At 50.3% G+C, this 22,173-nt stretch overlaps 1 protein-coding gene across 4 annotated transcripts in view; it reads right to left on the reverse strand.

Annotated features, from left to right (window-relative positions):
- Window positions 1-21,980, reverse strand: part of FAM222B (family with sequence similarity 222 member B) — a 28,637-nt gene extending 6,657 nt beyond the window's left edge. The window contains exons 1-2 of one of the 4 annotated variants that reach the window (XM_042879713.1): window positions 21,921-21,978; window positions 2,180-2,307 (exon numbers count right to left, since the gene is read on the reverse strand). In XM_042879713.1, the coding sequence (XP_042735647.1) occupies window positions 2,180-2,261 (82 nt within the window). In that variant the 5' untranslated portion in view covers window positions 2,262-2,307; window positions 21,921-21,978. Of the gene's footprint in view, window positions 1-2,179; window positions 2,308-9,917; window positions 10,006-12,966; window positions 12,986-21,920 lie in introns of those variants that run through there. The other 3 variants (XM_042879715.1, XM_042879714.1, XM_042879716.1) reach the window with 3 other exon arrangements.
- Window positions 21,981-22,173: the final 193 nt, after the last annotated feature.

A 22,173-nucleotide genomic window follows, 5' to 3' on the forward strand; every position in this document is an offset into this window, starting at 1 on the left:
CTTTAAAACCCACAGCTTCTCAAATTGCCCACGGTTAATTTTTCATTAAGAACAAAAGTGCCTTCAGGATTCTTACCCCAGTGAGAGCATCTGTACCAGGACAGAGAAGAACAGCTGTGCCACGCTCTGCTCGACTCTCAACTGCAGCATCTCCACTCCAGGCTTTACAGAAAGAGCTTTCAGGGAGGATGGGGTTTGGCTGCTGACCTGCCTTCAGCCTCAGCCTGCTCCTCTCTCTTTCACCTCAACTTTGTGCCACTGTCACCACACGTCTCCCTTCTCTGCCCCAGAGGAGAAACGTCAGGGGAACTCCTCCTGTGATGCTTAGAGGCTGCAGAATTCAAAGGGAAACACTGCAATCTGCAGTCCCGTGGTCAGCTTCAACAGAAATGAATGGGTGCACATATGAGTCCCCAGAGCAGCTCTGTGAAAAAGGCTGCTTATATGAAAGTAAGAAAGAAAAAAAAAAAAAAGAAGGTAATCGAGCTAATGTGGATTTTTTAAGTGTGAATCAAAAGTTTGATCCAGGAAATGACACTTTGAAATTATGAATACAAACACGGCAGATCTGAGTAAAGGTCATCAGGTGGAGTTCTGGGCCTTTTAGCAGAGCAACAGCACCATTATTAAAGCCCTATTCCACCCCCATCAAAAGTCACAAGTCACCGCTCGTTAAAAATACTCATTAACTCAGCTTTCCTCTGGCCAGGGGCTAGACTACTCGTGCATACACAGTGTGCAGAGAACTGCACCAATTAATCCCGTGCCCATCTGCAGCAGGACTGAGCAAGGTCTGCACGAGCAGTTCTGTTTCCATATAAATCAGAACAAAGCGGCACAGAAGAGCATTACCTCCAGCCTGCCACCTACCTCTGTCCTCCATTCCTTTCACCACAGTGCCCTGAGCCCTTCACCCAGCACTGCCTTCAGCACGGGGGCAACTCACCCCCAGGAAGGGCGCCAGGTGAGCAGGCTGCCTTGCAGGATGTGTAATTAGCAAGTGCCTCACGGTGCCACCTCACGCAGCCTGCACAATTTGCTCTCAGGACTGAATGTTCCGATGCACCGCAGCCTCACGTAACGCATGGAGCTGGGCACAGCCTCACCACAGCAGCCTACCTTGTTTGTTCAGCAAAACTGGCAACAAGAAGGGAAAGCAGGGAGAGCCCACGCTGTCTGATGAAGTCCTTCAGTGTGGAAAGGCTTTTTACCACTGCCACAAGTGTCACTGTAATTAGTGAGCTGGTGGAGTGCACGTGTGTACGTGAGCGATGCCGCTCACTGCTGGCAGGACTGGTACCTTGAGAAAGTCATCCTTAATTGCAAAATTAGCTTACCTATTTTCAGGAGCATCACAAACCTCACTGTATTAAGAACTTAGCTAAAACTGGAGTGTTAATTATTTGGTTTTCAAGAGCAACGAGTCCAGGAGCAAAGTGAGGGCGCTGAGATCTCCCAGTGCAAATTTCAAACACAAGGTTACAGCCCTACAAACCAGGAACACAGACCTTATGTGTCTCTCTGCTATTTCAGCTGATCAACCACGGTGCAAGTTCAGTGAGAAAGAGACAGAGTCAGATTTAGAGCAACTCTAGCCAATAAACTTGAATTCCCAATGCAAGTTCTTCTAAAAAGACAGGTTCAACTATCAGAAAAAGGCTGAAGTCATTGCACGTGAGTTATCACAGTACTCTGCAGACATGTTTTCAGAGCACCAGAGACATCAGAAAGAAGAAGGAAACTTTGAACTTTAGTAATTTGGGTGAGATCACCAATATTTGCAGCCTGACCTCAAAAGGTTTGCATTAGCCTGATCCAGCTTTTAGTGGTGCCATTAGACGAATGGAAACGAAAAGGAGTAGGGAATAAAAGTTGTGCTAAGCAGCAAGTCAAGTGACATGCCTCTAGCACAACATGTTTTCAGCAGAGGCAAGAATCTCACAGAAACCATGCCTGCATCTTGTCCTGCTGTGGTTAAAATTAACCTTTGTCAAGCCTTGCTGCACACACGTGAATCTCCACAGCGATTTCGCATGCTGATGGATGCCCTGAAGGCAGAACTGAACCCAGCCTCTAGCATTAAACAGTTTTTCCGCCCTACCCTAAATGTTTTGTTTCACAGCTGTACCAGAGCCAGATTTAACAGTTAACCACATCCTGCAGACAAAACGTCACTCACATTTCTGAAGTCCAGTGTTCATCTGCGTGTAAGAAAGAAGCTGAAAGGAGAGGTCACCTGGTCCTGGCAGACAGGCCAGCATGGCAGACAGGCACTAACACAACATGGGCCATTCACTCCTCTGCACACTGCAACAACAACAGAGAGACAATTCAAAGTTATAATACAAGGAGGAACAGAGAAAAGAAAGGCAGAGAGCCATCGCTGCGTGAAGACCTGACCAAGCACAGATGCACGTCACCTGCACGTCTGGGGACAGCAAGAAGTGGGTTAGGACTCAAATATCTCTGCTGAAACTCAAACACCTGCTGTCTGGCACACGGGGTAACCCCTAAGTCTGCCCTTGGATTCGAAGCTGGTTGTTCCAGGTGGAAGAAAGCCACCACAGGGAGCAGGGAGCTGCTGCCACCCATAGCTCAGCACATCTGGCACCAAACCTGAAACCAAAGCACCCGAACTCCTGAGACGTCACCACACAGCGACGCTCCCACCATCGCTGGACACACTGCTGCTCCAGACACAAAGCCAACATTGGCTCCAAGTCTCCAAGTGAGCCATGCTGGAGGTATCAGCTGCCTTCTCCTTGCCCTCATCTCCCCAAGTAACAGTGCTGCTGCATGCAGAGACACAGGTCACCACGTGAGAAACACAGCTGCACCAGTGAGCTGCTCCTGCACACACCATGGAGCATCATCTCAGGTGATGCCAAAGGTTCAGAAAGGATTGAGGTGGCAGTAACGTTTTTAAAGGAAATAATCTGCCTTTAAAAAAAAATAAATAAATCACTGTAAAGTGGAAGCATGAATTCATTCTCTGAGCCTGATTTGCAATAAGCAAATTGATGCCATCTAGGTCACTGCTGAGCATTAAAAAAAGGAATTCAGATTTGCACAGAAGTGCTGACCGCACTCCATCGCTGAATTCCGTATTATAATGACAACCGTGCTCCAATTTTTGTTCTCTATTCTTGTCTTTTCAAACCTGCTGTCTCTGTAGCTGACCACAGATGCATTCTTACGAAGCAAAGGGGGGAGACCCATCCCTGGAGGCGTCCCAGAGCCGTGGGGATGTGGCACTGAGGGCTGTGGTCAGTGAGCAATGTGGGGTAGGGACTGGGGATCTGTGAGCTCTCTTCCAACCTGATGGTGTGATTCTATTTCCTGCTCCAGGCAGCCCACTGCATCCTGCAGAGTGACTTAGGGCTCACGGGTGGCAGAGAAGCTCTCCACAGAGGGTCGACACGCAGCCTCACCACAGCACTGCCATTCTCCACAGCACTGCCTTTCTGCACTGAAGGTATTTCTAGAAAAACATACAGAATCTGCTGGCTGGTATTCAAAGCTCCATCTTGCCTCTGCCAGATCCCACGCCAGGAGGGACCTTCAGAAGGCAGAATAAAGCCTAGGTGTAAAGCAACTCGGTGCTAGTAGGAAACGTCTCCTGCACTAACACAGTTTTATCGCTGTATAAACAGACCCCATACGTAGAGTCACTGCCAAGTTGTTACACACAGGAGTGCCTGAGGCTCTCGGAGGCCTTACAGGGTAAGCACACAAAGGAGGCACTCCCCACAGACCACCCTGGCCAGTGAAAGATGGGAAACCAGGCCGGTAGAGACGAAAGCAAGCTGGCAAAGTCTAAAGTTAGATCCATGAAAGTAAACACGCGAGGTTGACATTCTGAGATGAACTGAGGGCCTGTTCACCAAGCTGGGGGAGGCAGGAGCAGCTCCTCACACCAAAGGAAAGCTCCAAATTGCTCCATGCTTCCAGCACCATGGGGTCCCGTGAGCTGGGAGATGCTGCCCAGTGCTTGCGGCCGACTGCTCCGCTCTGCTGCTCCTCCTTACTCACCAGGCGGCTGCGTGGGATTCCATCCTTGCTGATGGGATCGGTGGCAAACCCTGAACGTGGGCTGCACAACCTGGGCTCAGCACGTATAAATGCTGCAAGCAAACCCCAAAAAATGAAGGTGGGTTGTAAGATTTCTTTGGTACAAATGTTTGCAGCGGCTTGCCAGGAAACACAAGTGAATCCAGGGCAACCTTCATGCTCCAGGGGAACCTCGGCGTCTCATTTACCCCCCAGCAGGCTGCTCGAGACCAAACGAGACTCGTTCCTTCTCCCTCTCTCAAAGTAACCTAAATACAGAGGGCTTACAAATTGGTTCATACCAAGCTGAAGCCCCCTGGCAGCAGCTGCTCCCTGCACGCTCACCGCAATGCGCGCCCGCTCGGCGCTGCACAAGAGCCAGACTGAATCTCGCTGGTTCCTGGAGCGCAATGAACTAACCACACCAGCTGGCAGCTCATCCTTTTAATGTTTTAGCAATGGTGAACTGCAAAATAACGTGTGGAGAGGCACTCTGTAATCAATCAGAGCAGCATCAGTGTATTTGGGGATGGGGAATTAGGAAGACCGAACAACGGGAGCAGCGCGGTGCTCCCAGCATCCAGCAGCACCGTGCCTCCTGGCTCTGTGCTCGGGTGGACCTTTAGCAGAGCCCTGCAACAGTTTCAATCAGAATCAATTTCTGCTTCTTGCAGTTTAATTAACTATGATTTTGCTCATAAACCGTTTTGCCTTTGGGGCTGACCTGCATTTATAACTTAACTCAGGCAGCAAAATCCAATGGTTTGGAGGGGAGAGAGGGGAGGGTTTACATGCACGTGCTCTGCTCTGAGCTGAGCTCTGCTCACAGGGCGAGGAGAAAATGAAGAAGCCTCGGAGGATCAGCACAGTGCACACAGCACACTCCTCGTGCCCAAGGACTGCCACTGAAGGCTTCCAGGTAAGCAACTGGAGCAGGATGAAGTGCAGGAAGAAAGGCAACACCAGTTCCATCAGACCCACTCCTGGGCGAAGCAGCACAGCTCAAGGTTACGATCCCCAGCTCTGAAGAGCTGTTTTTAGGTTGGTCCCAACAGATTATTTTAAACCACAGCGTTACACATCTGCTGAGAGCAGAACAGTTGGCTTTAATTGTACGATGGGTTTTTACACAGCTTCTGACCTTTCATCTAATTGAGGCCTAAAGAAGAAAAAAAGAGGAAAAGCTCGACGTCACTGCAGTTATTAAAATCCATCAAGCTCAGACTTTAGCCCTGGGATAACCACAGCCAAAAAATTGACTTGCAAGTAATTATCACTGCTATCTGCAATAAAAGTTAATTGGACATAATTGAACTAAAGCCCTAATCTGAATGAAGCTGCTGCTGGCAAGAAGCCTGCTCCTGCCTGCACTCTGCAAATGAAACTGCTAGCAGTATAACAGCCCAATCACAGCACGATTTCGCACGCTGCTCGTTAGCTGGGCTGACACAGCCAGCAGCAGGGCTGTCCTCAGCCAGGAACGGAGCTGCTGCCCGTGCCCAGGCCATGCTGGTGGCCAGGGAAGCGAGCCCCTCTCCTAACTGCTGCTGCTTCACCTGCTTGTGTTTGGCATTTCTGTTGCCCAACAGACCAGAAAGCAGCAGTCATCCTCCCGGCTTCAGGACTTCCTTCCAATTGCAATTATTAACACGCCGTCCTGCACCACAGCAGAGCGGAGCGCTTCACACACGTGACTGAAGCCACACGAGGCACTGGAACGGGCAGAAATTGCTCACAACTCATTCTGCAGAAGCTTAAAGGGGGTTTTGGACCAGATTTATGTTCCAAGACCGGTCTCATGATTACGGAGCAGACAGAGGATGTACCTGGCTCACCATGGGCTCCTGACGTCATTTTGGATGCGGCGTTTAATCAGCTCCCGCCACGCTCCTTCCATTCTAAATGGATAGCAGTGGGTGACAGTTTCTACCACTGAAGAATACTACAGAGATAAATTCAACTGCAGAACATTCAATACCACCTTGACATCTCACATTACATTTACAAGGTCAAAATCCGGGGAGGAACTGGAATCAGACCACGCTGCACTCCTCCACTCCATTTACTCACTGCTGCTGCTCTTCCTTCTCATTTGTCAAAGCAGAATTTTAGCTCGAGAAAGCTGGAACAGAGAACCAGTGATATAAATTCCCTTTCATGACCCAAATCGGTGGCTTATTTTACTTTACTCAAAGCCTATCACCTCTTTTTAAGCCTATTTTTAGATTCTACTCCCTGTTTTGCAATGTGGAGGGAGCTGATAGACGAGGCAGCCAGGAGGAGGTCCTGCCAGGTGTGGCAGGTCTCTCCGAAGGGCAGGAAAGATGCAGAAAAGACAAGCTGGGACATCTGCAGTGCCTGGCCACAGCTTCAAAGGAGCATTTCTGGCACTGCTTGAAACACATACACTCGTGGTCAGTTATGAGACACGGGGAGATTACTTACACTATGGGAGCTTAAGCAAGAAATAGGAAAATCAGCCTGGCCGTATTCAAAGCGATTTGAATAACTCTGCATTTGCCTCCTCTGAATTTTTACTACGCTGAAGCACTCTGACCTTTAATTAATTTTCCTTCGCCTTTTATATGGTAACATCCAACTCTGAGGTTTTTCAGAGCTGTATTGGTGGGTAATGGGGATGCAGAAACAGTCTGGGATGTATCTGAGTTCTGTTTCGCAGTGCATAAATCTGCATTTAGGAGAGAGAGAAAGGATGCCCAGCAGTGAGGCACTGCTCCCACCAACAGCCCTTCTCCATTCTCATGCACAGCTTCCTTCTGCCCTCAAAGAAACCCTACTATGCACAGATCCCCTTCCCAGAGCAGAGCATACAGCTGCAGGCTCAGCACCAGCACGTGTGTGCTGCAATCCCATGTGTTCAGGTGGCTGGGAGCAAGGTGAGGTCATCGTTCTGCAGCTTGCTGCCCCACCAAGGAGCTGCATGGGCTGTGTGCTCCTTGCACACTCAGCTGCAGCATCTCCTGACAGCTCCTCCTGCCCTGCACTGCTTTGTAGAGGAGCAGGAAGCTTTGCTGAGTGCCTGGGCGAAGGGGGAAGGAACACGAAATACTTCCCTCTCTGGTGCCTGGATCACCTCCACAGTTATCTTCTCTCATTCCACACTTCCCCTAGAAGAGCCCAGGACTTAAGTCTTAATCATCACTTACAGAAATCCTTGTGGCTGCACGTGACAGGAGAATGACAGTTTTTCCTTGTAAAGCATCATTAGAAGTTAGAGATTATGACAGTTCCCCGAGCAGGAAAGTGGCTCCTTTCCTTTATTACAAGCTGATTATTTAAAAAAAAAAATACTTTATCAGAGCCAACTTTGAACATATTTTGCCTATCCACAACACACAAACAACAAACCAGATGTGTTAGAGACTGAAAAATGTGTTTGAACTCCCGTTTTAAAAATAGATTCCCTTGAAAACGAGAAAATATTTGCAAATAAGATAAGGCAGGATGAACATGGAAAGCAAGGAGCAGAGCTCTCACGCTGAGACAAGGAGGAGTGACTCACTGAGGGCTGGATGCGATGCTGCTGGATGAACACGTGGGGTCTGTGCTGGCTGTGCTGGCTGTGCACGAGTCCCTCGGTGGGACACAGAGGTTCTGCTGGCTCCTGACAAAGCAGCTTGGAGATTCATCTGTGACCGCAGGCACAAGACAAGCTGCTGGTGGAACACAGAGCACAGACAGACAGACGCTGCTGTGCCCAGGAAGGCATTTGCTGCCTCGCTCCAGGCGAGGTGCCGGCTCCTGCTGGGGCGTACTGACACAGAACTCTGCCCTCACCAAGAAACTCAAAGCTTATCTCGCTGCAAGAAAGAGGTTCTTTTTTTTGTGCTACAGTAAAGAAGCCTGTGCTTCGCTCTGTGCTTTTCCAACAAGCACAAGTGGCCGGTGGCACTGCCAGCTGCTCAAACAACGACAGGGAGAGCCACACAAGTTATGCAAGGTGCTCACAGGCTCTGCACGGTGCAGGAACCACAGATCCCTGTCTGCAGGCCCAGCAAAACACTGCAGAGCAGTCTCACCCAGTGGTCTGAGCAGCCACAAACACATCACCCCAACAAAAACCCGCACGCACGTTTGTTTTTTTCCACAGTGAGGTGCAGCAGATGAATTGCAGACAGGACAGGGATACACAGCTGTAGCTGTTCTTCAAACCCAGGCCACTGCTTTTCCAACCACACAGTAACCAAGCCAGTCAACCAATTCCAAAAAGTAAATTTTTCAACCTTCAATTAGCTGCATTAGCACTGTTTATAACCGTGTGATTGATAAATGCTCTCCAGAAGCTGTAATGAATGCATTTTGCTCTCGGAACACAACACTGAACCCCTTGGCACTCGATGCTTAATGAAAAGCAATTTATCAACTTGCTTTGAATAGCTGAATCTGACTCCTTAACGTAGAGAGCTTTGCCTGAAGAGCTCCAACTCTGAAAAAGCAACGCGTATCCCAAACCCACACATGCTGTCAGACACAACTCGGATTTTGACAAGGATGGCAATGACCAGAACGCTCATCTTGCTGAGGAAGAGGTTTTTTAGGACAATCCTCACCCCCCCAGCAGTGGGTCTGCAGACGTGCTGCTCCAGCATGAAGGTTACAGCTGTGTTCTTAGGACACTGGACCAAGCTTGTGGCCAAACTGCACTGACACACGTGGAGAAGTGGAAGCTCAGCGACTACCAGCCTGGACACGAGTTCAGCTGCATACAAAGCAAGCAAAAATAAAGTGCTTACAGAGTGTCTGAATGCTAATTTCTCAAATGGAGACTCGCTTTGTGTATTTGACATATGCAAAAAAAAAAAAAAAAGAAAAGAAAAGAAAGAAAAAAAGCCAACCCAGCATTTAGAAGGAAAGGCTTGACATCACAGAATGCTATGCTGGTATTAACTGCTGGGGGGATTAGCCAGCCTTCAAAGCCTGAAATCTAAACTCACATTTCTGGAAGCACAGGCTACAAATATCCAATACAGAAATTGGTCTGCACTCCATATGGTAGCCTGAATGTAAGGATTACATATTTCCACTGCACATGTACGTCTGCTTCCCATTCCTGCAGAGTCCTGCCCTCTTCCATTTGTCTTTTGATTCAGATAAAAGCCAATGCAGATCCTAACTGCTGATATGGAGAAAGGTGCAAGGCACAGTGTGCCTTTGGATGAAGGAAGAAAAGGACTCGGGTCCGGACTGCTAGAGCATGTTAGGAGATTGTCTTTGAAACTACAAAACCAGAAATGAAAGCGCTGCTTTTGTATTTTGATTTGATCAAAGCAACTGGGGGCGGGGGGAGAAGAAATCACATCCTACAGATGCAGGCTAAATTTTAACTACTTCACACATAATGTGGGACCAGCTGATCCCATACAGGCCTAAAGAAAGAGAGAAAACAAAGAGGTAAAGTCACTCTAGCTCTGAATGTGCTCTTTCCACAGATCGCTGCTTCAGGGCCTGCCAAAGAGCAACAGGAACCCGTTTCAAAGCAAGAAAGACACAGGAAGCATGTACCCAGCCAAGGGCACACATTGTGAGTCTCCTGCAAAGAGCAGAGCAGAAAGCTCCTGGCAAATCAAGGGAAACACACTCAGAATGTAAGGGCTGCTCGGGGACATAACCTGGTACTCCCTGTGACTGCACCCACATCTGAGAGCAAGAAGCAGCAGCGTGTGAGGAGCCTCCAGAGGAGGGCTCTGTGCTGCCTGGGGACAAGAGGGGATCCTGAGAGCAGCTGCTCAGATCCACGCTCAGCACAGGGGAACGAAGTTGCAAAGCACAACTGCAGGTCCCGAGCAGCAGAGAATAAACAGATACCTGTGGCTGCCACGCTTCCTGATAAAAAGGATTACAGATACCTGCTGGGTCAGCTGTGTGCTTGGGGAAACTTCTGACTGTAGCAGGTGAACCATTTCCTCTGGGCCAGAATGATGGAGCTCTTTGCCCTTCGCTAAAAATTAAGCAGAAGTCATTTGAACAGATGACAACAGCTGCACACAGGAGATCAGAAAGCTCTCCAGATGCTGATTTTGAATGAAATTCAGAAGCCAGCATAAACCAGATTTTAAACATAGAATAATCCTTACCATTATTTGCATGAGAAAACCAGGGAAAACGTTCCATGCCTGCACTCTGAAAACCTCCAGGAACACGTGGGGTTAAAAAGGAGATCCTGATGAAAAGGACAAGAACTGGAGACTGCAAAATAGGACCAGAAACTGTTTCTAGAATCTTCATGTGACAACTGGAAGTACGGGGAGCCCGGTCCTGAAATCTGATGGTGGTTGAGCACATTTCTCCCTTTTGTGCTGTATGTTCTGATGGATCTCAACCTGCATCCTGGGGCACCTCGTGCGAAGGAAATCTTTGACCTTTCTCACCAAGACTGCTCGCAATTATGGACTGAAAAGCATCAAAAAATCTCAGCCCTAAATCCAAAGCTTCTTCCCATCTTGTTCTTTCCTTTACTGAATGCCTCCTGATTGTGCCAAAGCAGAATATTCAGACCTCAGTCTGAACAGCCCGGGTGTTATGCTGACGGTGTCTCTGGAGAGAGGAAGAGAAGCGAGGACGGATTTCCAATAGCTCAGATGCTCCTCCGTAAGAAAAGCTGCTACACAGCAAGAGTGATAAATAAAGAGGGAAAGTAACACGCTGGAGAACTTCTACCAAGGTCACACCAGGCTGCTGAGCACTACCCATCTGCAGGCAGGATTTAGATCCCCATGTAACTACGCAGATCCATTTGCTTGTTGGCAGCAACAGTCCTCATTAAACCAAACCGGTTCTAAGCGTGAAAGGGAAGATGAGATGAGCTAATAAATACAAAAGGAAAGCCAACAGACTTTAGTCCTTCTCAGGACAACAGCCAGGCAACAGGAAGAGCACGTGCACGGGTGCATGGGTGGCACTGCGTGTCCCAGCTGGACAGGAGGAAGAGTGCAGCCACGCTGGGCTCTAGAAGCCATTGCTGTGCCCCTATCGAGAGCGTTCCTCGCCTGTTTCAGCAGGCTGAAAGACACGCTGGGCACCATTTCAAGCTATGACAAAGTGATCTTATCACTTCTGTGCTGTACTCGCTACACAAGGCCCTGATTCAGCAGCATGTAAAAAAAAATATATCTTCATTTGCATGAAAAACACTCTGATCACAGAGTCTTCTGTTCAGCAGCCCCCTTGCCATCCCCAGCTCAAGATGCACGCACTGCTGGCATTTTGCTGGCGACTAGAGGGGAATATTCTGCATATGCTCTGCACGTTTTAATGCAATCTTTTCCTAAAATTTTAACAGTATTCTCAAACAACACAAAAGCTGCACACATTCAAACAAGGCAAACGCTGCCAAGTGCTTTCACTGGCACTTTTCGTAACTGGGCCACACAAAGGACATTTCATACCAATGCACAGCAAAACAAACAGCTCCAAAATGCCTCTGCTGCTCAACAAGTCCAGTCTTTTCCAGTCCGCCTTTACAGTGCCTTGACACACAGCACTAAAAGAGGATAGATTTGAAACTAAAGGAAGGTGTAGCCATGCAAAGAACAATGTTCTGACCGCAGTCAGATTAATCTCTGTCGTGGGAAACCAATAAGAACCTCTATATTGTTATCTTCTGATAAAAAGGGATTGTTAAAGCTTAACTGTGTTTGGAAACTTGCTCCTTTGGACTAAAGCACGAGCTCAATGCAGAGAGGTGCAGACTTAAGCCATCGATTCTCGCCTGATTCTGAGGGAGAAAGTCCACTAGTGCAGCAGCTGGAGGCTGGATCCAGCAGTCCCAAGCCCTTCCCTGATCACAGAGGGGTCACAGAGGCCATCCCCGGCCCCCTGCCCCGTATCAGGTAACAACCACCGCCTCTTATGAGCCACAGTGAGTCACGTCCCGCAGACACACCCTGAAACCACATCAGTCTCTCAGCCAACTCAGCTCAAATATAAATACCTGCCGTCCGGGCAGCAGCGCAGTCCCCATTGAGAAACGTTTCCCTTCCTGTTCACCCAGCACTGAAGCATTACAATGTGAGGCTGACCCAGTGCCCTCCCGTCCCTGCCGAGCGTTTTGGGGCTCTGCTGAGCTGCTCTGCCAGCAATTCGTGGCCCGGTGCAGCGCATGAGATCACAGCCCCGGCCCTCACAAAGAGCAGACCTGTAAATGACATCTCGAGGATTAAACTGATTGAGATGCAATTTGCCTAGCAACCATTCATTAAGCAGAGTTCAGAAACAGGCCAGCAATCTCTTCCACCTCCTTATCGGAGCAGTAAACAGATAGCAGGCTCTGCTATGTCCTCTCTCCTCCGGCTCAGACACGGTGCAAACACATTTCTCACAAGTTTCGGCTCCTGCAGCCAACAGCAGAGCACAGCTGTGCCTCCCAGCACGAGGGCGCAGCGCTCACCCACACACGGCAGCTCCACGATGGCGATGCAGAGCACACGGGGAAGGCAGCTGCAATTCCCATCTCCCCGGTGTTTTCTCACATCCAGCACCAAATCCTGTCCTGATCTTCTGCAAAAACAGCCAAGCGATTCTCCATCACGCAGCGCTGCTCCGATAGCTGGAAAAAAAACTCGATGGAAATCTTATTCCCCTCCTTCATCTGCTGAAAGGAATCGATTGGCGCTCCCAAAGTCCTCAATACAGCCCCCCCAGCACAGAGAAGGGAACCAAAATCACGTCCTCCTTTCCCGTTAAGCATTTCTCCTCATCAAACAAGCGAGACAATGCCAACGTCACCAGCAAAAATCAAAGCAGCTATTTCAGCTCCGAGGATTGCACTGAAAAGATTAAGCAAAATCCTGATTTTGTGTGATTGCTTCCCCATAAGAAACATCTGACAATATCCTATTCTGCTCCCAAATGAAACAACACAGTGAGCTCGGACACATTTCATTTAAGGCTATATACCTGAACGGTTTTCCTTTGGTGAACTGCTCTTCTGGGAAATCACTGTGACATACAGCACGCTACTGCAATTAAATATGCAAGAAAGAAGAATTAAACTGGCAATGAATAATTAATAGCATGTAATACTACTTCATAAGGAAAGTCTGGCTGAATATTCCCACAGATGAGAGGTACCTGAGCGCATGGCACATCACAGCTTTACTTTCACCATGCAGCCCAGGGCCCCACGATGCTGTGGCTGCTGCTCGTGCCTCCTCCTCCTGCCCAGCAGGACCCAGGGAAGCTCCAAGACAGACAAGCATTGCAATATTGCAGTTGTTGCTCTGCTCATCTGCATTTCAGTGTTACCAGGCTTCCCCAACGCTACCCGTTAAAAAGTGCACAGCAATTATTTCACTTCCCAGTAGAGAATAAAGCAAGTATGACGCAATGATTACTTACAAGATAATATCAGGCTGAGGTTGGGAGGAAAGGAAAACAACTGAAAAAGTCTGCAAGAGCAAAAGAATGCAGTTTACTTTTCCAGAACCTCTCTTAAAGAGAAAGATAGAATCTGCTTGCCCAGCAGGCCTTCCTCCTTCATGTTTTGGAGGCCACGTCCCTCCTGCAACCCTGCCATACCACCTTCCAGACAACATGGCGATGGAAAACATGCTTTCCTCACGAAGAGAAACCCTAAATCCCATTAATTGTTATGTACCAAAGTCCTCATCAAGTTGCTGTTCAGCCCTAAGCCTTTTCCTCTAGACATCAGCCAGGCCAGCTCCGTGCTAACCAACACAACGCACTCGTTCCATACCTTCAGCTGGAAATCCCCAGTTCCCTAAGTTTATCCACCACCATCCTGCTGCAGAGCACCGGGTTTAGGGATGCATGTCTGAAACACATCTGCTGGAGACGGTTACAGGGCACTGCTATCTGCCTGCTGGAGATGACAGCCCTCAGCCAGACATCCCCAGGGCCCGCAGGATTCAATGCTCTTCTCCAAAGCAAACACAAATTGGGAGTCTAATCTCTACAAAGGCTGGAAATAAGCTAGTTTAATATTAATTTTCTATTAAAAATTAATAGGATTAAATGAAACTCGCGAGCTGGCAGGCACCAGGAGCACTGCCCCTCTGGCTGCCCACAGGAATAGATGCAGAGGAGGGTGAGGATGGGTTGCAGCAGTGCTGTAGGACTGGAGCTGTAGGGGAAGGGCACTGGGGCCCCATCGTGTGCCACAGCTCCATGTCACCCTGCTGCCAGCAGCTCATCCCTGCTCTACCAAAGGCCCTTTGTTAGCACTGCCTGGCATCCACCCACCCTGCAGCAGGCATGGGGATTCAGAGACCTCCTGATTGCTGTGTGAGGTGGGAATGGCTGCTGGTGCCTTCCTGAGCTCTGCACGGACAATCTTTGGCTGGATGGCTGTAAACTCTGACCTTCCAGCATCAGTGCATGGCACAGCAGCACACCGCATGGACCCAGACACACATCCTGCACGTGTCTGGGGTCAGGTGTGAGCAGGAGGCTCTTGGAAGCATAACAAGGTGTGAAAGGGATGCCACGAGTCCCACAGAGACGTTCCCTTCCCTGATCCTTGCTCTGGACAGCGGAGCTCCTAACAGATCACCCTGGTGACCATGGCAGTGCATCCTCTCCCAGGATCCAGCCTTGCAGGGACTGGTGCCCACCTTCACCCACCTGCAGGCAAATCCCCTTTCTGACTGCCAGAATGAATCACCTTGCCAATAAGCATCCTGCAAACAACCAGAGTTTACATAAGAGAAGTTTAACCTTCAGCTCCTATTAATGTTAACAGAAGGAAGAAAAAATAAAGTGAAGCAGGGCGCAACAAAAAGGTCTGTATCTGCATTTCTAATTATACAACCAAACGCTGCACGTGGTGGTATTTCCAAGCACCTTGCTGGTGATAAAGCAGCAAATGGACTACAGCTTCCATTTTGAGGAGTGGCTGCGAGAGCAAACAGCACTGAGGTTGGCAGCAGTAAGGCAAGGATGTGAGAATTAAGGAAAATAAAGCGGCACATTGAAAGGATGGTAGCAAGAATGTTCATAATTAGGAGAACGAGTCACCTTAAAAATGTTACATTTCATGATCTCTCATACTTTTAATGGCTTAGCCTACTTTTTCCAACCTAATTTGCATCATCCAAATAGGCCTCCTGCTGGGAAGCATTAAAATGGCAGCCCCCCATGGAGACAGGCTCCCTTCACCAAGCCAGTCTGAAGGGCTAATAAGTATTCCTAAAAACATTTTAAATCCATTAACGATGTTTAGTAAACATTTATTGAGAATTAGTGCCACTGCCAGAGTTGGCCTTACCACATATTGCTGGAGCATTTCATAAGGAGCTGGAGGTACCCCCAGAAACACCTGCAGCCATCACCAGCTCCCACCCCAAGCCCAGGGGTTCTCTTGCTGCTGCTCTGCATGGCCCTGATAACTGACACCTCAAAGCACGAAGCTTCCTCCAGGATCAACCAGGCAATGCTCCACAGCCCTTGGAGCAGCCAGCTGGAGATGGGGGACACAAGAACCACATGGAGCACCAAGGGACACCCGAGCAGGGGGCACCCAGCACTCTTACAAGAGGAAGGAAGGATGGGGCTGCTGTGCACTGTTCTTTACAGTGAGGTGACGGAGCACTGGAACAGGCTGCCCAGGGAGGTGGTGGAGTCTCCTTCTCTGGAGATGTTCAAGACCTGCCTGGATGCCGACCTGTGCGACCTGCTGTAGGGAACCTGCTTTGGCAGGGGGGTTGGACTCGATGAGCTCTGGAGGTCCCTTCCAACCCCTACAATTCTGTGGTTCTGTGATTCTGTGTGTTGGGGGGATCTGCACCAAGGGCTGCACCTGGCTGATGCCTGTCTCCACACGTTTGGGTGGCTGAAGGACCAATCTGCTCCACCCCTGGCAATTAATTCAATCCCCTGAGTAAAACAGGCTAGTACAATAGCAGTGGAAACCTCCCTATTACTGCTGTACTGAAGATGGGGGTGCTGGTACAAAAGCACAGTGCTTTGCACAAATATCTGAGCTGTGCATTATCCTCTGGGCACCATCTGCACACGACCAGGTAGGGTTTTATCTAAGCCCTGGAAGCTCGAATAAATCATTTCCTCCCTATCTGTGATCCTGACAGAGACAGACGCTGCAATCTGCGAGCTGACGAGTGCAGGCTTGTCTGCTTAGCAGAAATAAAATTATATCTGCATCAATATCTGATATATTTTTAATAAAAAATACAGCAAACCAGACCCTTAATATTGAAATAATCTCAGCCTGCGCCTCCGTAACCCACAGGAGGTATCTACAGTGTTACACTGCCACGGCAAAGCTGGGATTGCCACTGGCATTTCACCAGCAAGAGATGCATTCTAACGCTCACACATCAGGAAAAGCAGAAGCCCACAGCAGCCCAGGGCCGGGGATCCTACAGCACACCATCAGCAGAAGCACCCATCCCACAGGGCAACGCAGCCACAGCTGGGATAACACACTGCCAGGGAATGCCCCTCTGCCTCTGGGAGTCACCGAAAGGCAGGAAAGAAACGGCCCTCCTTCCCCCTGCCTGCTGGGTTTTATGCACTTTTGTTGGAAACGTTACATCAGGATAAAACCCAGCTTAATTGGCTCTTAAATAACTGAACAGCCACTTTAATTTTATTTCAGCAGCAATCGGTCATAAATCACGCCGCCCAAGCTCCAGCACGGGATGACAAGTAAATAGAGCAGAACATACCGAAGCAGAATCTGAACGCCGTGCACTGAAAGGTGATTTTTCTTAAACCTGTGCATCACCATTGAATGGGCATCACAAAGGCAGCAAGGCATCAATACCTGGAGCTCAAACCTGCCAGCCTTGCACGCTCCTTCGGCACCCCCCGATGAGCAGAGCCCAATAAGCAAGGATCTCTGTGAGGTGGAACTGCTGGGATTTAAGCACAGGTGCAATTTCCCCCGTGCACACTAGGTGGAAGTATGTAAAACCTTAATTTTGTTCCCTTCTTGACTTAAGTGGAAGTGGTTGAAGTGTATAACAGCACCTGTCACTGCTGGAGGAGTTTTTATTGCCCTTCATCTGCAACTTCTTTAATTGATGATCTGTAAGCAAGAAGATGCCCGGAACTATTAAACTGAGCTGTGCTGGAAATGAGTGGCAAACATGAAAAACCAGACATCAGAAATATTCACTGTATCATCATTCAGACTGATTTTAAAAACAAATTCCATTCCCAGAGCATTTAAACACTCAGTGCTAATGGCAGCCATCAAAGAAATGGAATTTGCATTTCAGAAACATTCAGGGTTATTTTCACGACTACCATCTCTAAAAATAACACCTCGTTAAGCAGAAACAAGGGACAAGAAGGTGCAAAAGGCTTCAGAAACAAATTTCTAGCAAATATTGGGGGAAGCAGGAGGAGAAACAGCAGCATGGGGTCTTGCAAAGGGACGTAAGCACAGCTCAGAGCAGCAGAGCACCCAACCTGCCCGATTACATTACACAGAAGGCTCCTGGAATGTATGGTGGAAGTGCCTCGTTCCAAAAGAATCCATTTCTAAATTTAAATACCGACAGAAAATCCGGGATCAGGCCACGCACAACCAGGAAAACGCCTTGGGAAGAGCTGCATCCTCTTCCTGCTCTGCCCTTCTCATGCATTGATTTTCCTCCACATTCATTCACAAATGCTCAGCACAGTAGCGAACCATTTAAAGTCAAAGGATGCAGGAATTACTGGCTCTGGGCAGAAGCCGAGGGCTTCCCTGCATCAGAATGGAGGTGGGGGCCAGGGGCCAGCCAGCAAACACCCCCATTTCCATCCCCTCAATGAGGCTGAAATGCTCGCCCTTATCCCCATAACGGCTCTTTGCTCACACAAGCACCAGGCTTTGTCCTCGCAGTCCTGGTTTAAACTCAAGACAGGGGAGCAGAGGCTGATCGCAGCCCGCTCTGCTCTCTGGCAGTGTTTGTGCAGGGGATGCAGGGCAAGGCCCCACCTGTGCATCATGGCTGCTTCCAGCTCAGGGGGCCAAAAACTGCAAAGAACAGCGATGGCATAAAAGGCTGAATGAAGATGAATGACTTCCCCGGATCGTGAAATGAGAAACTGGGCACCAAGGACCCCCATCCCCACCCTACCTGCAGGGAGGGATGAGCCCAGCACAGAAAAGGGCAGGCTGGTGGCTCTGCCACGCTGCAAGCTGAGCAAAAGACCAGCAAAAAGGGGAGGACAGGATGCACCGAGGAGACAGGGGGCAGGAAATGCAACTAGCCCACAGCACTCAGCACCCACTTATGCAATGCTCTGAAACACACCGTTTTCCTCTCGCCCTGCCCTGTGGCTGCAATTCTTTTCTTTCTATCCACCGGCTGAGATGAAGTCACTGCGAAGGCAGAGTGGCTCCCATCTCAGTGCTGGGCATTAAGGACAGGGAGGTGGCCAAAGGGTGAGGGGCAGCACTGCAGAACACTGCCTGCAGGATGCTCAGCACGGCACCACATCACCCATCCCTGCTTGCTCTCACACATTTCCCAGATCAGACACAATCAGAATCTGACTGGAAGCAACACGCAGCTCAGTTGCTCCATGCATTCCCCACTCTTCACCCCAACACACACCTGTTGTACTCAGTGCCAGCCCAGGCCTCATCCCATCCAAACACATCCATGGGATATTATGATTCCTGGGACCAAACATCACTGTTTTCTTCACCACCCCTGGGAATCGGAACTGATCTCCCAAGGCAGCGTCAACAAGTCCAGCGCTGGGAATAAACAAACTGAACATCGTTACTGAGCACAACAGGAGGACAATTAGCACAGAGTACAGAACGAGAGGGGGGTGTGAAGAGACAGAATGCACTGAATAGGGGTCTGTGGGGTCTGTAAAGCTGGATCAACCACAGCCTGAAAAGGGTCTGTAGGCCTGGATCAACCACAGCACTGCACAGCAGTGCACAGCACTGCTTTTCTTTTAATGCAGCTTCTCAGTGAGCTCCCACACGCTCCTAAGGCAATTATTTAACAGTTCCAGCCGTCTGTTCAATAAATCAAGCAAGTCAGGCTTTGGCTTTGCTCTCAGTGGTGTATTTAGTAATTCCATAAATCCCCGAATCCTGGAAATTACTGAGCTTTAGAGAAACACGAAATGGACATTACTTCATCACCCATCTCCATAAATCAGTGTGGGTCGGGGGCTGCAGATGAGGGTGCTGGTGGTGAGGGACACAACGTGCTCCCATCAGGCACCAACGCTGCTCCGGGGCTGTGGGGTGGGAGAAGCTGCCAGCAGCACCCATCTCCTGTCCTGTGCCCATCCGGGAGCGGCTTGGGGTCAAAAATGGAGAAGAAGACATGAAAATGGAGAATGGACGAGGCAAAGTGCAAAACGTGGTGCTTAGGGCAAAAGGAGAAGTTCCCATCCCACGTCCAGGTGCACCGGCGTGTGATTTTACAGCTGTCTGCATTTCTGGACAACATAGCTTCTTGGGAGCAGTTCTGCTACCAGTCCCCAGGAGCAAACGTAGATAAAATAGCCATCTATACGAGGACAACTTGAAACAAACACAAATAAGACTTAAATCAAGGCAAACACCCGAGCTCCAGAAAGCAAGGGATCAAAACCACCGTGCGATTAAGCAGCACGCGCCCGGTGCTAAGGGCACTCAGTTATTCACTCCAAGAACCCAGAGGATGAGAGGGGGTACGCTGGGTAAGGTCACCCTGTAATGTCAGCACCAAGGCAGAACTGAGCCTCGGAAGGGTTCCAGCACCTGCCTTTTCTTTCATCTCAGCACAAAATGAGATCCACTTCTTTACACTTCAAAAGCCGCGACGCGCGACAAATAAGATACAGGCTAAGCGAGAAGGCACAGAAAACACGCAGCATCTTCCAGCAATCATCTCCCCCGTGTCATCCGTTATGTCAGATCTATCTATTTTTACTTAATTCTCGTTCCATTGCTATGCATCCTTGCTCTCCAGGCCATCAGGCTGGGTTAGACTTGAACTCGACGCGGCTTCTTAAAATAGTTGAGAAATATCGCAAGTCTTCCCCGCAGCTCCATGCATTTACTTAAATGAATTCACTACTCCTCATGTTTCTAAACCTCTTTTCAGCATCAGCCCTTTCTGCTTTCATCAATTCAAGGAGCCTCCCGCGAGGATCAGTCCTCTGTGGCAGCACAATGCTGTCAGCCGGACTCACAGGAACGCTTTTCAGTTTTAGAAGAGAAAGGAACGAGAGCCCACCGAATTTAATCCCTGATGGATTTTCCCACTACAGCCCGCTCCCCGCGTATCTGTGATGAGAAACTGCAAGCGCTCTTCAAGTTTGGGTGGAAAAAACCTGCTCAGAAACACGTACGGTGAAAGGGAAAAGCAGCTCCTGGGTTCCTATCTATCTCCCTGCTGCCCACATAGGAGCAATCGCAGGATTATCTCAGCCAGCTAGCCAACCAAAGCTCCTAGGGCACACGCTGTGCAGCCCAGCACCCGGTGGGACCGATTCCATCACAGTCACTGCGGTGCTCCAGCACTGACATCACTCGGGAACCTGAGCTCCTGTACTGAGAGGTGCTACCAAGGAAACAGAGAGCTGTGGTTTTGCCATCAAGAGATTAACTATTACGGTAAGAAGTTTTCCAACGCGTGTTTTCTTATGACTTCAGCCGTGAGAAAAGGTGAAGAAATAATTAAGAACACCATAAAAAGCGAGTGCAACGCTCTGAACCAGCCCATGCCAGATCCAGGCTGCATCTGCAGTTTATCCCCAACTTGTTCCCAGCAATTACAGGCAATGTCAGCAGGGTGACACGCACCCAGCAGCCCACACAGGTGCGCCGTGCGTGCTGCATCACCGACAGCCTCCAGCACTTCTCCGTGCCACAAGGCCGTTCTGACTTTATCTCCTCCCCCCTCCCCGTGCTTTGGCACGAGCACGTTTCCCGTGAAGGTGCTTTAAAATAAAAAGAAAAAAAAGAAAAAAGAAAAAAAAAAAAAAAAAAAGAATCCTCTGGCAGGAAGCAGAGCGGCCAGCAGCGCCCTAACAATGGCTGCTGCAAAACCCCGCTGCTGGCTGGCGGGCAGTGGCTGCACAAAGGGCTCAAGGAGCCCCTCCAGCACAGCAGGGCGGCCCCATGGGGTGCAGGGGTTGGCGGGGGGCACCGTGTGGGATTCTCTCCATGCTGTGTGGGGCCAGCAGACAGAGGCACCTGAGCCTTCCCACCCTCACAGCCCCTCAGTACCCCCCGTGCTCCCTCAGCACCCCCTCCAGAGCCTCTCAGCATCCTCTGCGTGCCTTCAGGAGCCCCTTAAGAGCCCCTCAGCACTCCCAGTGCCCCCTCAGGAACCCCTCGGCACCCCATTCAGAGCCCCCAGCAACCCTTTTATCCCTTCAGGAGCCTCTCAAGAGCCCCTCAGCACCCTCTGTATTCTCTCAGCACCCCCCCACCCACCCCTAAAATCCCCTGGATCCCCTCTGAAGCCCTTCAGCACCACCTGCACGCCATTCAGAACCCCTCAGCACCCCGTGTATCCCTTCAGGAGCCCCTCAGCACCTTCTGTAACCCCTCAGGAAGCCCTTAACCCCCCACTGCCCCCCCAGCATCCCTAAAATCCCCCTCAGAAGCCCCCCAGCACCCCCGTTCCCCCCTCAGCAGGCCCTACGAAGGCCCTCAGCTCGAACCAGGCCGCGGCCTCCAGGCCTCACCCTCACGGCCGGGCCTCACCCCGTCACCCAACCGCCTCAGAACCCGCGCGCGCTCTGTCGCGACCCTCCTTCTATCGCGACAGCGCCTGAGGGGCGGCGCCGGGCGGTGGGGAGATGAAGGGGGGGAGGGGGCTGCAGGGGGGGCCCGGGAAGGACAATGAGGGAAAGGATGACGAGACGGCGAGGATTTAACCTGGGTTAGGCTCCCGCCCCCGTCTCCCCGCACTCACTCTCGGTGCCCCTGCCCGGGCCTCATGGCGCCGCCGCCGCTGTGCCCGTGCCGGCCCCGCCGCTCCCCGCCCGCCCGCTCGCTCTACGCCGTGGTGGCTGCGCCAGCCGCTGCCGCGCATGCGCGTTGCCCGCCAACGGCCCGGCCCCGCCCCGCCCCCCGCGCACGCGGAGAAAGCGCCGCTGTTACGGCGCCCCCCTGCGGGCGCGAAGGGAAAAACCTCCGGGGGAGGTTTAAAGGGGGGGGGCGGCATC

Source organism: Lagopus leucura, unplaced genomic scaffold, assembly GCF_019238085.1.
Source record: "Lagopus leucura isolate 7727_CA_CO unplaced genomic scaffold, USGS_WTPT01 Super-Scaffold_100024, whole genome shotgun sequence".
Lineage (NCBI taxonomy): Eukaryota > Metazoa > Chordata > Aves > Galliformes > Phasianidae > Lagopus > Lagopus leucura.